General features: G+C 46.2%; 1 protein-coding gene across 2 annotated transcripts in view; it reads right to left on the reverse strand.

Annotated features, from left to right (window-relative positions):
- Positions 1 to 15,017, reverse strand: part of si:ch211-223a10.1 (uncharacterized) — a 35,508-nt gene extending 20,491 nt beyond the window's left edge. For both annotated transcript variants that reach the window (XM_060854082.1, XM_060854083.1), the window contains exons 1-4: positions 14,859 to 15,017; positions 6,477 to 6,612; positions 3,715 to 3,825; positions 2,025 to 2,157 (exon numbers count right to left, since the gene is read on the reverse strand). In XM_060854082.1, the coding sequence (XP_060710065.1) occupies positions 2,025 to 2,157; positions 3,715 to 3,825; positions 6,477 to 6,612; positions 14,859 to 14,988 (510 nt within the window). In that variant the 5' untranslated portion in view covers positions 14,989 to 15,017. The remainder of the gene's footprint in view (positions 1 to 2,024; positions 2,158 to 3,714; positions 3,826 to 6,476; positions 6,613 to 14,858) is intronic.
- Positions 15,018 to 16,154: the final 1,137 nt, after the last annotated feature.

Below are 16,154 nucleotides of genomic sequence, written 5' to 3' on the forward strand. Positions count from 1 at the left end.
CGTCTGAAGACAAACCTTCCAGCTCAGCGAGCAAACTTATAAGCTGAACTATCTTCAGTTGTTTCTCTCTAATGAGCAAGCAGCTTTATGGACCTGAAGGACTTTGGCGATATCACTTCTGCCTTATCAAAAGCTTCCAAAAGAAACACCTATCAGGTCAAACCTCATGTGTCTTATGGAGGTATGTAAAATCATGAGGGGTATAGATAGGGTTAACAGTAGGTATCTTTTCCCTAGGAGGGGGGATTTCAAGCCTCATGGGCACACTTTTAAGGGGAGAGGAAAAACATCCAAAAAAGACACGAGGGGTAAATTCTTTTACACCAAGGGTAGTTTGCGGGGGGAATGAACATTGAGGCAATGGTGGAAGGGGGTACAGTTATAACATTTAAAAGACACCTTCAATAAGTACATGAACAGGATATGTTTGGAGGGATATGAACCAGGGGTAGGCAGTTGGGACTAGTTTAGTTTGGGACTATGGTAGGCATGGTTGGGCCGAAGGGTCTGTTTCCATGCTGGATGACTCTGTCACCTTTATCACCTTCGGGGATTCGAGATATGAGAAGAGCTGCCCCCTTTATGTTGGTAAAATGCCTCTTCTCACTGACCGCCATTAGAAGGATTGATCTATTGATTTTAAAATAAGCCCCATTACCTTAATATGCATTATTTAGCAATTTGTCTGGTCAATATAGACTCACCCAGGACAGGAATCATAGGGAGCAGTCTGGTGAAAAAGAACTGATCCAACATCCTCTGACCAACCTCATTTGGCAGTAAGTAACTTTATGATGATAGAGGTTAAAGGTCAAAGGTTGTCAGGACCCAGCGCAAAACAGCAGAGAGTCAGTCAATAACTCTTACCGAGATAAGTTAAGAGCCATTGTGACAGGACCAACCTTGACTGGTGTAGAGATACATCGGCAGATTGATGCACACTGTTTACACATGGAAACACTGACAGTATAGATACAGACCGCAAGAGAATGAATTGCGGCGGCACGGTGGCTCAGCAGTTAGCACTGCTGCCTCACAGTGCCAGGGACCCGGGTTCAATTCCGGCCTCGGGCAACTGTCAGTGTGTAGTTTGCACATTCTCTCCTGTGTCTGTGCGGGTTTTCTCCGGTGCTCTGGGTTCCTCCCACAGTGTAAAGATGTGCGGGTTAGGTGAGTTAACCACAGGAAATACAGAGTTACTGGGATAAGGCAGGGGGATGCTCTTCAGAGGATTGGTGTGATCTTGATGGGCCAAATGGCCCGCTTCAACACTGCAGGGATTCTATGAATTGGGAGGGAAGTAGAGGGATACAACAGTTACCAATGTGGGACGGGATATTATCCTGAAGTTGGTAAACTGCTACAAAGTACCAACACTACAAAAAAAAATCAATGGGAAAGAGGGTCTGCCAAATGTCCAGGAGACGGCACTGGCATGAGGAGCTGAATTATCACTGGCATGATCTCTTGCAATGAGAGATTCGATATCATAGCAAACCAAACAAAACAAATCTCTGAGATACAAGGTAAAACCAGCCTCTCCATACCTACTGGAGGGGAATCTGAAATACAGCTGTAGCTGAGGTGGAAAACCTCACAACTTTTAAGAGTATAGGTAACCCCTGTTTTGCGAACTTTCGCTTTATGCCATCTTGTTTTTATGGAAGACCTACGTTACTATCTGTTTTCGAGAATCCAAAGAGGATTGGCGAAATTTTCCTCCATAAATCATGCATCTTCGATTTTACGCCATTTTCAGCTAAAGAGAGGTTTTCTGGGAACACTTTACCATTGGGTAGCCAGAGGGGGGATACCTGTACTTGGATGAACTCTTGAACTGTGGATAACATTTAAGGGTACGGGCCAAGTGATGGGAAGTGTAGATAAGTCAGTGCAGGCTGGATGGGCCAAAGGGCCTTTCTGTCTCGTTCGAATCCACGGCACAGACCCACACCGCCCAACTTCCACAGGAGGTTCAGACCGAGCTCCTTCTGTCGGCTGTTCTTTGGTGGAAGATTACTCACCCCGCCCCGCAGCAAGTATCTGATGACATCCTCGTTGCCCATGGAGGCTGCAGTGTGCAGCGGTGTCTGCAGGAACCTGTCCGGCTCACGGAAATCAAACCGACCCATCTCTTCGAGGTAACGGATCGCGGCTCTGCGGGCAGAGAGAGTGCGGTCACCAGCTGAGGGGAGGGAGCAGGCACCGGCCAACACGCGGGAAAGTGGCCGTGCTAACCTTACATTCACGTAGCGCCTTTAACACATCTGCTTCACAGAAAGGTCAGTGGGCAACAGCAGACACAAAGGAGTAATCAGCATAGGGCTCTGCTTTTTAAGGAGCATCTGTTTCATATTCACTGGTGGGAAGTGGCTGGTTTATTGCCCATCCCCAGTTACCCCTTGAGAAGGTGCGGGTGAGCTGCCTTCTTGAACCGCTGCAGTCCAAGTGTTGTAGATCGACCCACAACGCCCTGATGGAGGGGGTTCGAGGATTTTGACCCAGCGATAGTGAAGGAACAGTGATACACAGCAAGCCTTTTACAAACCCGGACCCAGGAGTGCAGCCGTTGGTCAAATATTCCAGATAATCACCAAGTAACACATAACCACAGTAAACACTGACCATGAGAGACTTCGAGACATCAACATCTCTCAAGGAATCTCCATAAAAACATCAACACACCTCCAAAGCCCAACATAAAAGACACACAGTGACTAAGAGAAACAGGGGTTTACAATCAGTTATACCTTATAGACAGTGGCTTAGTGGTTAGCACAGATGCCTCATGGTGCCAAGGTCCGGGGTTCGATTCCAGCCTCTCGTGACAGTCTGTCTGGAACTTGCCCATTCGCCCCACGTCTGAGTGGGTTTCCTCTGGGTGCTCCAGGTCCAAAGTGATACAGATTAGGTGGATTGACCATGGACAATGCAGGATTACGGGGACTGGGTGGAATGCTCTTTGGAGTGTCAGTGTGGACTCGATGGGCTGAATGACCTGCTCCCACACTGAAGAGATTTTAATGATTTACATGATAAACACTCAATATTTGAGGTATATAATTTTGCGCTCCCTCATGAGAGTGTTGGTTAAAACAAAGTTTGCTGCATTTCCAAGTCAAGATGGTGAGTGGATTGGAGGGAAAGTTGAAGGTGGTGGTGTTACTGCGTATCTGCTGCCCTTGTGTTACTAGGTGAAAGCGGTCATGGTTTTGGAAGGCAGTGCATCTTGTAGATGGTACACACTGCTGCTACCGAGAGTTGGTATTGAAGGGATGTGGCACCAAATAAGCAGGCTGCTTTATCCTGGATGGTGTCAGGTTTCTTCAGTGTGGTCGGAGTTACACCTATCCAGGTAAGTGGGGAGTATCCCATCACACTTGGACCTTGTAGATGGTTGGTAAGCTTTAGGGAGGCATGGGAAATTCCATGATTCTATGAGTAAGTAAAGGAGTTACTCAGGAGGAGGTTCCAGACACAGGGGAGGGCGATGCCACTGAACGACAGGAAATCAACAATGGGAATTCCTCCCCAATCCTGACCAGATAACACCACCCCAATCCATAATGGCGATATTGAAACGCCCCCTACATTGCTACTCCCTGGGATTTCCCCGCACACCCCATTCTGACACACTAGACAGACAGGGATAGAAGGGGCCTGAGGCTGGGTGGCCCCAGGTGAGCAGGATAGCCTATGAATACCAATACTTACACACTGCCACCAGACACGGCCTGGTGAAGAGCGGTCTTCCCTTGGTAATCCAGTGCTGCCACATTCGCCCCTCTCTTCACCATTTGATGCATAATGCACAACGCCCCACGCCTGCAGTGAGCAAGGAAGGAGGAGAGACTCTGGTTTGAGTCATTCTGCAGGTACAGGTAAAAGTAAACCTACAATTACCAAAAAAAGGGGTAGAGAGTGGGAGGGAGGCAGGCTGGGGTAAAGGGGGAAGGGCAGGTCTGGGTGGAGGGACGGACAGGGATAGAAGCTCTTCTTTCAAGTTCAGCAGCTGACAGGGAAGCCAAATGGAATGTTGTCCTGTATTTCAAAGGAAATGGAACTGAAAAGTCAGGAAGCTTTGCTGATACTGCAGGAGGCACTGGTCAGAGCACAGTTGCAATACCGTCAATAGTTTGGGCCCTTATCTAAGGGTAGGCATACTGGCATTGAGGCAACTCAGCGAAGGTTCACTAGGCTGATACCCGGGATGGAGAGCATCTCTGATTAGGAGTGGTTGAGTAGGTTGGGCCTGTACTCATTGGAATTTCCAAGATTCTGAGAGAACTTGACAGGGGAGATAAGGAAAGGTCGTTTTCCCATGTTGGAGTGTCTCAGACCAGAGGATATAATCTCAGAATAAGCGGTTGCACATTTAAAACAGAGAAGGAACCCTCCCCTCACAGGTTTATGAACATGTTGTATTTTTACCACAGAGGGTGTTGAGGTCAGTTCACAAAGTATATTTAAGGCTGAAATGGACACAGTTTGGGAATCAAGGGTTAGGGGTGAAAGGCAGGAAAGTGGATTGGAGGATTATCAGATCCAGGGTGGGACCATTTGTCACAGCAGGTGCGCCGCAGACAATTAGCCCCTGGCCTTTGACCGCCGAGCATATCTAAGCTATATAAAATTGTCGTTATATTGGTTAAGGTAATATTTACGTTGTTTTAGTAACAACCTATTTTCGTTACAGGAGAGTTATTTTTTGAAATGGTGAAGTTCTTGGTACCTAATCCCAGAGCACAGTATGTGCACTGTGAGTGCGAGCAGGCAGCTATCGGTGGGAGGAGAGAATGTTTTCCTGAAGTTAGAATTAGGGGCCGTTTCTTTCATTTGGCACAAAATATGCCTAGACATATTGCTGCAGTTGGAGTAACTCGTCAGTACAACACCGATCTGGATTATGCTTTAAAAGTAAAAACGATGAGAATTACTTTGGCTTTTGTGCCACTTCCTGACCTTGATACCTAATCGCAGATGTTCTGCCTCAACAACTACAACCAATACTAGATTGGTTTGAATTTAATTATATTGGACTCTACAATAGACGTGGCAATTATGAAGATTTTTAAAGTATATTTCCTTTTCCTGGTTAAAGTTAGTAACTCATTTTTATATATAAACCAATAAAATGATATTTTTTTTATATCTATATGAAATATGTAGTTGTATAAATAAAGAGGACTGAGGAGTATGAAAGGACAGGCGGGAGGGAAAACAATCACTACGTCTATATATTTCCGGTGGTGAATAATCTCCAGTGGTCAAACAGCCCCAGTGGAGAAATGCTGGTGGAGAACTGGCAGTGGCTAATCATTGGCGGCGAATCTGCCATAGCGAATTGTCACCAACCCATCAGATCAGCCGATATCTCCTTGAATGGCAGAGAAGACTCAATGGGCTGAATGCCCTACTTCTACTCCGAGGTTTATGGTCCCCTGGAGTGGAGACCTAAAGCAAGAAAATAGATCCTTGAGATTACAGACAGACCATTCAGAAACGAAGCACTTCTTCAAAGAGCACTGGACACCTGGAACCCCGTGACAGAGACTTGGTGACGACAGAGGTCAGTTCTAAACTTTAATCACAAAGTAGAACGACATTTTCTTTTTCAGCAAACCTGGGACAAGATGCGGAACAAAGGCAAAGTTGGGTCAAGATGGAGATCAGGAGGAAGTGAGATCAGCAGATGCTGGAGATCAGAGTCGAGAGTGTGTTGCTGGAAAAGCACAGCAGGTCAGGCAGCACCTTTCCTGGCGAAGGGCTCCAGCCCAAAATGTTGATCTTCCTGCTCCTCAGATGCTGCCTGACCTGCTGCGCTTTTCCAGCAACACACTCTTGACACAAGATGTAGGTCAGTCACCACCGAACTGAGCAGTGGTATAAGTTCTAAATGCCAAATGACCATCCACCTGCTTTTCTGTATGTACATTCATGAAAATAAAGAATGCAAAGTTTTGATAAGGTCTTTTACAGGCTGTCTTGATTTTATTTAATACTTCATTTGTGACATTCCAAGGCAGTACCATTAGCAATATGAGCAAATACAGTCTTTTCCCTATGGTGGAGGGAGTCCAGAACTAGAGGGCATAGGTTTAGGGTGAGAGGGGGAAGATATAAAAGAGGCCTAAGGGGCAACTTTTTCCACGCAGAGGGTGGTGTATGCATGGAATGTGCTGCCAGAGGAAGTGGTGGGAGCTGGTACAATTGCAACATTTAAAAGGCATCTGGATGGGCATACGGATAGGAAGGGTTTAAGAGTAAAATGGGCCGGATGCTGGGAAACAGGAATAGATTAGATTAGAATATCTGGTCAGCAAGAACGAGTTGGATTGAAGGGTCTGTTTCCATGCTGACATCTCTAGGACTCTAAATAGTCCTGTTAGTTGCCCTGGAAACAACTGGTGGCCATTTTGTCTCTGTCTTCAGATGTTAGGTGGTTGACAGCCCCCTCTACAGGAATCCATACTCACCTGCAGGCAAAATGAAAGGGTGTCTCTCCAGCATCATTGGGAATGTTGCTGTCTGCCCCATGTTCCAGTAGTAGGTAGGACAACGCCTTGTGGCCACGGTATGCTGCATGGTGAAGTGGAGTAAACCCATGCCAACCTCGAGAGACAGAGAGGAGCGAGAGAAACAGAGCGTTACTGAATGCAGCAAATACAGGACAATCAGTGCCAGCCAGAGAACACTCACCTCAGAGTAACAAGGTTCAAGTCCCTACTCCTAGGTTCAAGCATCATAATCAAGGTGAGGTACTGAGGGAGTGCTACACTGTTGGGGGTGCCCAATATCTGATGGAATGCTAAACAGAGGCACCCCCTAACTTTCTTAGTGCATGTAAAAAAAAATTCCACATGGCACCAGTTTGAAGACCAGCAGTGTATCCCTAACATCGGAGATAAAAGACTCTCTGATCATGAGCACTTTGCTGTCGGGGGGAAGAGGGGGTGCCCAGTTTCCTATACTATAACAGTGACTATGTTTCATAAAGTACGTAACTGGCTGTGAAGTGCAATATTAATGCAAGCCCCTCTCTTTCAGGATGTGCAGAGTCAATTTCCCCAGTCAATGTAAAAGGACTTGTAATGATAAAACAGAGTGTGTGTTAAATAACAGAATTGTCGTAGCCAACACTGATATCTCCATGCCTTGAGAGAGGCTGCTGCTCTACTTTAATTGAGGGGAGATGGGGTAGAAAACAGCAACAAGTCAAGAGGCAGTTAGTGGAAAAGGGCTTGTGAAGGAAGGGAAACTTCTATTCCTGAGATGCTGCCTGGCCTGCTGTGCTTTGACCAGCAACACATTTGCAGCAAACTTTTGCAACAGTCTTGTTTCTGGCATAAGATGTTTAGCTTATTAGCATACAGCATTGCCATCTTGTGGTGTAAACTGGATTTGCAAAACGAGGCACAAAATGTTTTAAAGATTAAAGATTGAAAATGCATCCACCAATTTAGAACATAGAACAATACAATGCACCAAAACAGAGGGCCAAACATTTCTTTTTGATTCAAATTCATTTGATTTAGTTCACCCATTAACTTAGACTTTGAGTAGTAAAACACAAACTGTACTTGAATTAAACTGTCCTGTGCCCTTGAGCCCTCCAATCGCCACCAGGACAAAACCCCACTGGTTCTCACCTACCACCCCACCAACCTCCAGATACATCGTACCATACTTCGTCATTTCCGCCACCTCCAAACGGACCCCACCACCAGGGATATATTTCCCTCCCCTCCCCTATCAGCATTCCGGAAAGACCACCCCCTCCGTGACTCCCTCGTCAGGTCCACACCCACCACCAACCCAACCTCCACTCCTGGCACCTTCCCCTGCAACCGCAAGAAATGCAAAACTTGCACACACACCTCCCCCCTCACTTCCCTCCAAGGCCCCAAGGGATCCTTCCATATCTGCCACAAATTCACCTGCATCTCCACACACATCATTTACTGCATCCGCTGCACCCGACGTGGCCTCCTCTATTTTGGGGAGACGGGCCACCTACTTGCGGAAAGTTTCAGAGAACACCTTTGGGACACCCGGATCAACCAACTCAACCACCCTGTGGCTCAACACTTAACTCCGCCTCCCACTCCATCAAGGACATGCAGGTCCTTGGACTCCTCCATTGCTAGACCATAGCAACAGGATGACTGGAGGAAAAGCGCCTCATCTTCCACTTAGGAACCCTCCAACCACAAGGGATGAACTCAGATTTCTCCAGTTTCCTCATTACCCCTCCCCCACCTTGTCTCAGTCCCAACCCTCGAACTCAGCACCACCTTCCTAACCTCTCCGCCCCCACCTCCACTCCGGCCTATCACCCTCACCTTAACCTCCTTCCACCTATCACATCTCCAACACCCTTCCCCCAAGTCTCTCCTCCCTACCTTTTATCTTAGCCTGCTTGGCACACTTTCCTCATTCCTGAAGAAGGGCTCATGCCCGAAATGTCGATTCTCCTGCTCCTTGGATGCTGCCTGACCTGCTGCGCTTTTCCAGCAACACATTTTCAGCTCTGACCTCCAGCATCTGCAGTCCTCACTTTCTCCTCTTCTGATTCTTGTGCCTTGGGACAATTTCTTACATTCAAATCTCTACAATTTCTGCACCATGAAAGGACAGGCTATTCACACATTTATTCAAAATTTTTAATTTCATAGAAGTCCAGTCCATTGCAAAAATATTGACAGCCTTCTGGTGTCAATTTTCAGATAGTACGATGCTGAATTCTCCCATTTACAGCACCCTGCTATGGGTGAACATTGACCAGAAACTGAACTGGATCAGTTCTTCAAATACATTGGCAGGTCAGAGGAAGGAATCTACTTACTGATTCCCCAAAGTCTGTCCACCATCTACAAGGCACAAGTCAAAGGGTGTGATGGAATACTCCCCACTGACCTGGATGAGTGCAGCTATAACAACGCTCAAGAAGTTTGACAACACGCAGATCAAAGCAATCTATTTCACTTGAGGCCCATCCATCCCATTCTATATTCACTCCCTACTCCACTGGGAGACAGTGACAGCAGAGTCTATCTTGGAACAACCAAGGCTCTTTGATAGTGACTTTCAAACTTGTCACCTCTGCCATCTAGAAGGACGAGGGCAGAGGGAATACGACCTCACACAAGTTTCCCTTCCAAGTCACTCACCATCATAACTTGGGGCTACATTACTATTCCTTCACTGTCAAAATCCTCGAGCTCCCTTCCTAAGACAGTGTGGTTGTGTTGATACCACAAGGACAACAGTGCCTCAAAAAGTCAGATTACCACCACCTTCTCCAGGATGGGCCCAGCCAGTGACACCAATATCCTCTGAGTAAAATTTAAAAAGGTGAACATATAAAATGTCACTCTGTTATTTAACCAATACGAGAGTCTCCTTTCATTTCTTTTCCTTTTCCTTTCTGCAGTTTTCGCCCCCCTCCCACTACAAATTTTAACTTCTCAAGCTTACCCAGAGGGAATGGAGAATGGAGGAGGCAAGGCTGTGTCCAGGCCAGCACGGGAGACGGGTCTGAGAGCGTGTCGCTGTGGGAGACGGGTCCTGGGGGTAGGTCGCAGGCTGGACACCAACGCGAAGGGGCAGCAAGGCATCAGAGTTAATGTTTCGGGTCGGGTGACCCTTCCAGTTCTCAGGGAGGGTCACTCGACCAGAGACATTAATGCTGATTTCGCTCCACAGATGCTGCCAGACCTGCTGAGCTTTTCAGCAACGTCTGTTTTTGGATCCACATTACTTTGTTTCATGCAAGTCCTGAGCCTTCATGGTTCTATCCACAGCCAAGCTGTGTTTCCTTTCAGATCCATGCAACTTTAAGAACAACCAAGACATAGAGTCACAGTCACAGAGATGTACAGCATAGAAACAGACCCTTCGGTCCAATCCATCCAACCACATATCCCAACCCAATCTAGTCCCACCTGCCAGCACCCGACCCATATCCCTTCAAACCCTTCCTATTCATATACCCATCCAAATGCCTCTTAAATGTTGCAATTGTACCAGCCTCCACCACTTCCTCTGGCAGCACATTCCATACCCATACCACCCTCTGTGTAAAAGTTGCCCCTTAGGTCTCTTTTATATCTTTCCCCTCTCACCCTAAACCTATGCCCCCTAGTTCTGGACTCCTCCACCCCAGGGAAAAGACTTTGTTAATTTATCCTATCCATGTCCCTCAAAATTTTGTAAACCTCTATAAAGGTCACCCCTCAGCCTCCGACGCTCCGGGGAAAACAGCCCCAGCCTGTTCAACCTCTCCCCGTAGCTCAGATCCTCCAACCCTGGCAACATTCTTGTAAATCTTTTCTGAACCCTTTCAAGTTTCACAACATCTTTCCGATAGGAAGGAGACCAAAACTGCACACAATATTCCAACAGTGGCCTAACCAATGTCCTGCACAGCCGCAACATGATCTTCCAACTCCTCTACTCAATACGTTGACCAATAAAGGAAAGCATACCAAGCGCCTTCTTCACTATCCTATCTACCTGTGACTCCACTTTCAAGGAGTTATGAACCTGCATTCCAATGTCTCTTTGTTTAGCAACACTCCCTAGGACCTTACCATTAAGTGTATAAATCCTGCTAAGATTTGCTTTCCCAAAATGCAGCACCTCACATTTATCTGAATTAAACTCCATCTGCCACTTCTTAGCCCATTGGCCCATCTGGTCCAGATCCTATTGTAATCTGAGGTAACCCTCTTCGCTGTCCACTACACCTCCAATTTTGGGGTCATCTGCAAACTTACTAACTGTACCTCTTATGCTCGCGTCCAAATCATTTATGTAAATGACAAAAAGTAGTGGACCCAGCACCGATCCTTGTGACACTCCACTGGTCACAGGCCTCCAATCTGAAAAACAACCCTCCACCACCACCCTCTGTCTTCTACCTTTGAACCAGTTCTGTATCCAAATGGCTAGTTCTCCCTGTATTCGATGAGATCTAACCTTGCTAATCAGTCTCCCATGGGGAACCTTGTCAAACGCCTTCTTTGTTACTTCTTCAAAAAACTCAATCAAGTTTGTGAAACATGATTCCCCACACACAAAGCCATGTTGACTATCCCGAATCAGTCCTTACCTTTTCAAATACATGTACATCCTGTCCCTCAGGATTCCCTCCAACAACTTGCCCACCACTGAGGTCAGGCTCACCGGTCTATAGGTCCCTGGCTTGTCTTTACCACCCTTCTTAAAACAGTGGCACCACGTTTGCCAACCTCCAGTCTTCCGGCACCTCACCTGTGACTATGATGATACAAACATCTCAGCAAGAGGCGCAGCAATCACTTCTCTAGATTCCCACAGAGTTCTTGGGTACACCTGATCAGGTCCTGGGGTTTTATCCATCTTTAACCGTTTCAAGACATCCAGCACTTCCTCCTCTGTAATCTGGACATTTTGCAAGATGTCACCATCTATTTCCGTACAGTCTATATCTTCCATATCCTTTTCCACAGTAAATGCAAAATATTCATTTAGTACCTCCCCCATTTTTTGTGGTTCCACACAAAGGCCGCCTTGCTGATCTTTGAGGGGCCCTATTCTCTCCCTAGTTACCCTTTTGTCCTTAATTTATTTGTAAAAGCCCTTTGGATTCTCCTTAATTCTATTTGCCAAAGCTATCTCATGTCCCCTTTATGCCCTCCTGATTTCCCTCTTAAGTATACTCCTACTTCCTTTATATTCTTCTAAGGATTCACTCGATCTATCCTGTCTGTACCTGACATATGCTTCCTTCTTTTTCTTAACCAAAAACTCTTAATTTCTTTAGTCACATCTTTCTTTGTTACACAGTTGCCACCCTCCACCTGGAATGCAGGCCAATGTTTGATTGCCAATCGCCTAATATGTACCTCAACACACTGCTACAATTAGTAACCTCTTGTTGCAGAACCTGATTTATTTACCTCCCCCTATGGAGTACAGGGTACTTACACAAACTACTCACTGTGAAGTGGAGTTCATCCAAAACTCACTGTCCCGTCTTTACTCACGACACCTGTTCACCCAACACCACTGTCCTCACTGATCTACATTCCCAGTCAGAAAACACCTCATCCTCCCTTTGAAATCTTTCTGTGTGTGTGTGTGTGTGTGTGTGTGTGTGTGTGTGTGTGTGTGTGTGGTGGGGGGGGGGGGGCAGTAACTCTTAATCTACTTGAGCCCCACAGCCCTCTGGGATAGTTGGCCTGTTGAGGGTCTGATTTTCCTTGCTCTGTTACCAAGGTCCACACTTCTAACTGCTTCACCTTATCCCCTCATACACTCCCCCTAAATCTCTCTACCTTGTAATAACTCCTTTGGCATTCTCTTAACGCAACGGCCACTGGCTTAAGCAACATGATGTAAAATTCTGCTTTACGGAGACAGTTAATGGAGTGGCAGCTCAGTGGGAGTTGTTGCTGTAGGGCGGCACGGGTGGCACAGTGGTTAGCACTGCTGCCTCACAGCGCCAGGGACCTGGGTTCAATTCCCGCCTCAGGCGACTGACTGTGTGGAGTTTGCACGTTCTCCCCGTGTCTGCGTGGGTTTCCTCCGGGTGCTCCGGTTTCTTCCCACAGTCCAAAGATGTGTGGGTCAGGTGAATTGGCCATGCTAAATTGCCCGTAGTGTTAAGTAAGGGGTATATGTAGGGGTATGGGTGGGTTGCGCTTCGGCGGGTCGGTGTGGACTTGTTGGGCCGAAGGGCCTGTTTCCACACTGTAAGTAATCTAATCTATATCTTATGGTTTTACAAAGTGAGTCTGTACAATCATAGAGACCGACAGTCACACAGCAAGGAAACAGACCCTCGGTCCAACCAGTCCATGCTCACTATGTTCCCCAACTAAACAAGTCCCACCTACCGGTGCTTGGCCCATATCCCTCCAAACCTTTCTTATTCATGAACTTATCTAAATATCTTTTAAATATTGTAACTGTATCTGCATCCATCACTTCCTCTGAAAGTTCATTCCATACACGATCCAAATAGTGTCAAAATAATTGCCTCTCAGGTCTTTATCAAATCGTTTCTCTCACCTTAAAAATATGCCCACTAGTCTTGAAATCCCCCACCCTAGGGAAAGGACACCTGGCATTCACCTTATCTGCACATCTGAAGGGAAGCAGGGCTATGGGGAAACGCCCCAGAAACCAATGAACTGCCCTTGCACAGAGCTGACACTGACTGGATGGTCTTCTCCAAAGCACCACTCAATCCAGGATTGTAACCTGGTCTTCTCGTTAAAAACCAAGGACCCCTGAAGGTACAAACTACAGAACTAGGTCATTAAATTAACACTGGCAGTTCACATAGGGGCCGTGCTGGGAGTCACTGTGCCACAGCATGCACTAGCACCAATGAAAGAATGAAACGTTTGGAGCAAAAGCTTGATGGTGGAGGCTGCTACTACTCAGCTAATGTATTAAATAGACGCTCCAGCTCTCTGGTCATCGCATCATTTGGAGAGGAAGCAGGTATCCTTGACAAAACCTTTCTGAAATACTAATCCAGTGACAATGACCACAGTTCCAATCTCCATAATCACAACTCTACTTCCAGAATCAATTTCAAAACATTCCACTATCCATTCATTAGATACGGGCGTCATTGGCTGGGCAAATAGCTTTTGCCCATTCCGAACTCCCTTGGAAAAGATGTTGGTGAACCACCTTCCTGAACCCCTGTAGTCTGGGATGGGATAGATACAGCTGCAGATACACTCTCTCCATCGCCTTTGACTATCATCTTAAACCGGTGTTCCTTCTGGTGACCAACCCAGCTCTGAATAGAACCAAATTTTCCTTATGAAAAAAGTCTTGCAATAATCTACACTTTTAAACTGATCTCACCGTCCCCATCAATCACTCCCAGGACAACGGCAACACAGACTTGAAACTGAGTAAAGCTCCCTCTACTCTTTTAAGCTGAAATTAAGGTTCTCCCCATACCGTCCCCAAACACTTTCAGGACAAGGACAGCACAGACTAGAAACGGAGTAAAATTCTTTTAAACTGAAATTAAAACTCCCTCTACATTATCCCCATCAAATACTTGCAGGCAAGGACACGACAGGCTAGAAAGTTTTAAACTGAACTTAAACCTTCCTCCACATTGTCCCCACCAAACACTCCAGGGACAAGGATAACATGGGGTAAAGCTACCTGTACTCTAAACTGAAATTAAAGCCCTCGTAACACTGTCCCATTAAACACTCTCAGGACAAGTACAGGCTGGAGTTAGATACTGAGTTAAACTCCCTCCAGTCTTTTCAAATTAAAGGAAAGCCTCCTCCACACGATCCCAACAAACACTGCCAGGACAAGTACAACATGTAGCTAGATACAGGGTAAAGCTACCTTTACTCCTTTAAACTAAAGCTCGTTCTACTTTTTAAAAAAAATTCAGAGGAAAGATCCCTCCTCTTGTAAACTGAAAGCAAAACAAACACCCCACTGAAAAACACAGCCTTGAGTCAGATACAGATACACATAACACCTTCTGCTCTCTTAAACTGAAGCGTGCTCTCTCTCTCTGCTGACAGTCTAGAGCCGAGCTTTGTCAATTCACTGGGAAGCCTTGTGGGGAACTCATCTTCAAATCGACCACGCTGCCGACCACAGGAACAGGCCACGACAGAGCGAAGTGATCCGGACACTTCAAACATGAGGGGGGCAAATTCTCAGAGAGAGGATTACACTGTGGCCACATTTCTCTCTCTGTCAAAGGGAAAGAGTGTTTTGGGGGGAGGGAAGCCAAGCTGCAGAAGGCTCTGAGGCTCTTGTAAAGGGGTTCAAGGGGAGAGGCTGCTGTGTTATGTCAGGGTCTTGATGTCCCTTACCTCTGGCACTCAGCACAGTCCGGTCATGTTGCAACCAGCGGGCACATTGCTGCAAGTCACCCCTGGTCAGCGCTTCAGAGAAAGCGGAGCCTGGAGCCGCCCAGTGAGACGGAGGGGCAGCAGGCTGCATCGAGAGTTCCAGTCCAGCTCCAGCCCTAATCCCCAGCTCCCGGAAACAAAAATAATTAAATAATCTGACACCTATTGCTTTTTAAAAACACACAGTTTGCAGAATTGGAATCCCAGCAAAAAGAAACACTCGGTCGGCAAGAATTTTCTTTTGGAATTGAATAAACAAAATAAATATATATATGTATTTAACGTTTTTATTGATCAGCTGAGACTTGTTCAATAATCTTCCCAATATTTCGCCTTGGACGGTGCACTGCTCAAATCAATGCTCTTGTTGATTATCTTTATGATTTTAATTGAAAAGGAGAGTTAAATAGATTAAATTTACAGAAAACGAAATGGAGTCCCACCCGATCATGTAATAATATTTCTCAGCAGGTTCATGAGGAAAATAGGTTAACAGTTATAATGAACCTTCCCTTCACTCAGGATCATGCTTTGGTAACAGTCACAACATTTATATGACACCTTTGACGGTGTAAAATACCCCAAGGTGCAATGAGTAGGAATGTTATCAAACTAAGGTTGACAAACAGTAACCACATTAACAAAAAAAAATGAGTGCAGAATTTATATGAAGGATCAAGATTAAGATCACAGCACTGTCATGAAAAGGTCAGTCCCATTGGGATTCTCTCTCATTAGGAGTGAAAGAACTGGTGATGTTTTAAAATGAAGGTCACCGTGCCTCAGGTGAGGGGGCAGTCATGGAGATGTTCAGCACGGAAACACACCCTGCAGTCCAACTGGTAACTGCTGGCCAGATATCCTAACCTAATCTATTCCCATTTGCCAGCACTTGGCCCATATCCTTCTAAACCTTTCCTATCCTTAAACCCATCCAGGTGCCTTTTAAATGTTGTAATTGTACCAGCCTCCAGCACTTCTTCTGGCAGCTCATTCCAAACATACACCACCCTCTGCGTGAAAAAGTTGCCCCTCTCACCTTAAACCTATGCCCTCTAGTTCTGGACTCCCCCAACCCAGGGAAGAGACCTTGTCTATTCAGAGAGTCCCCACAGTGTGGAAGCAGATCATTCAGCCCACCGAGTTCACACCGACCACCAGCAGCCAGAATGCCCAGTGGCCTGACATTAATAGAATCATAAGACCATAAACATTCACCCATTCCATGCCCCTCATGATTTTATAAACTGCTATAAG

This window comes from Hemiscyllium ocellatum, chromosome 43, assembly GCF_020745735.1.
Source record: "Hemiscyllium ocellatum isolate sHemOce1 chromosome 43, sHemOce1.pat.X.cur, whole genome shotgun sequence".
In the NCBI taxonomy this organism is placed as follows: Eukaryota; Metazoa; Chordata; class Chondrichthyes; order Orectolobiformes; family Hemiscylliidae; genus Hemiscyllium; species Hemiscyllium ocellatum.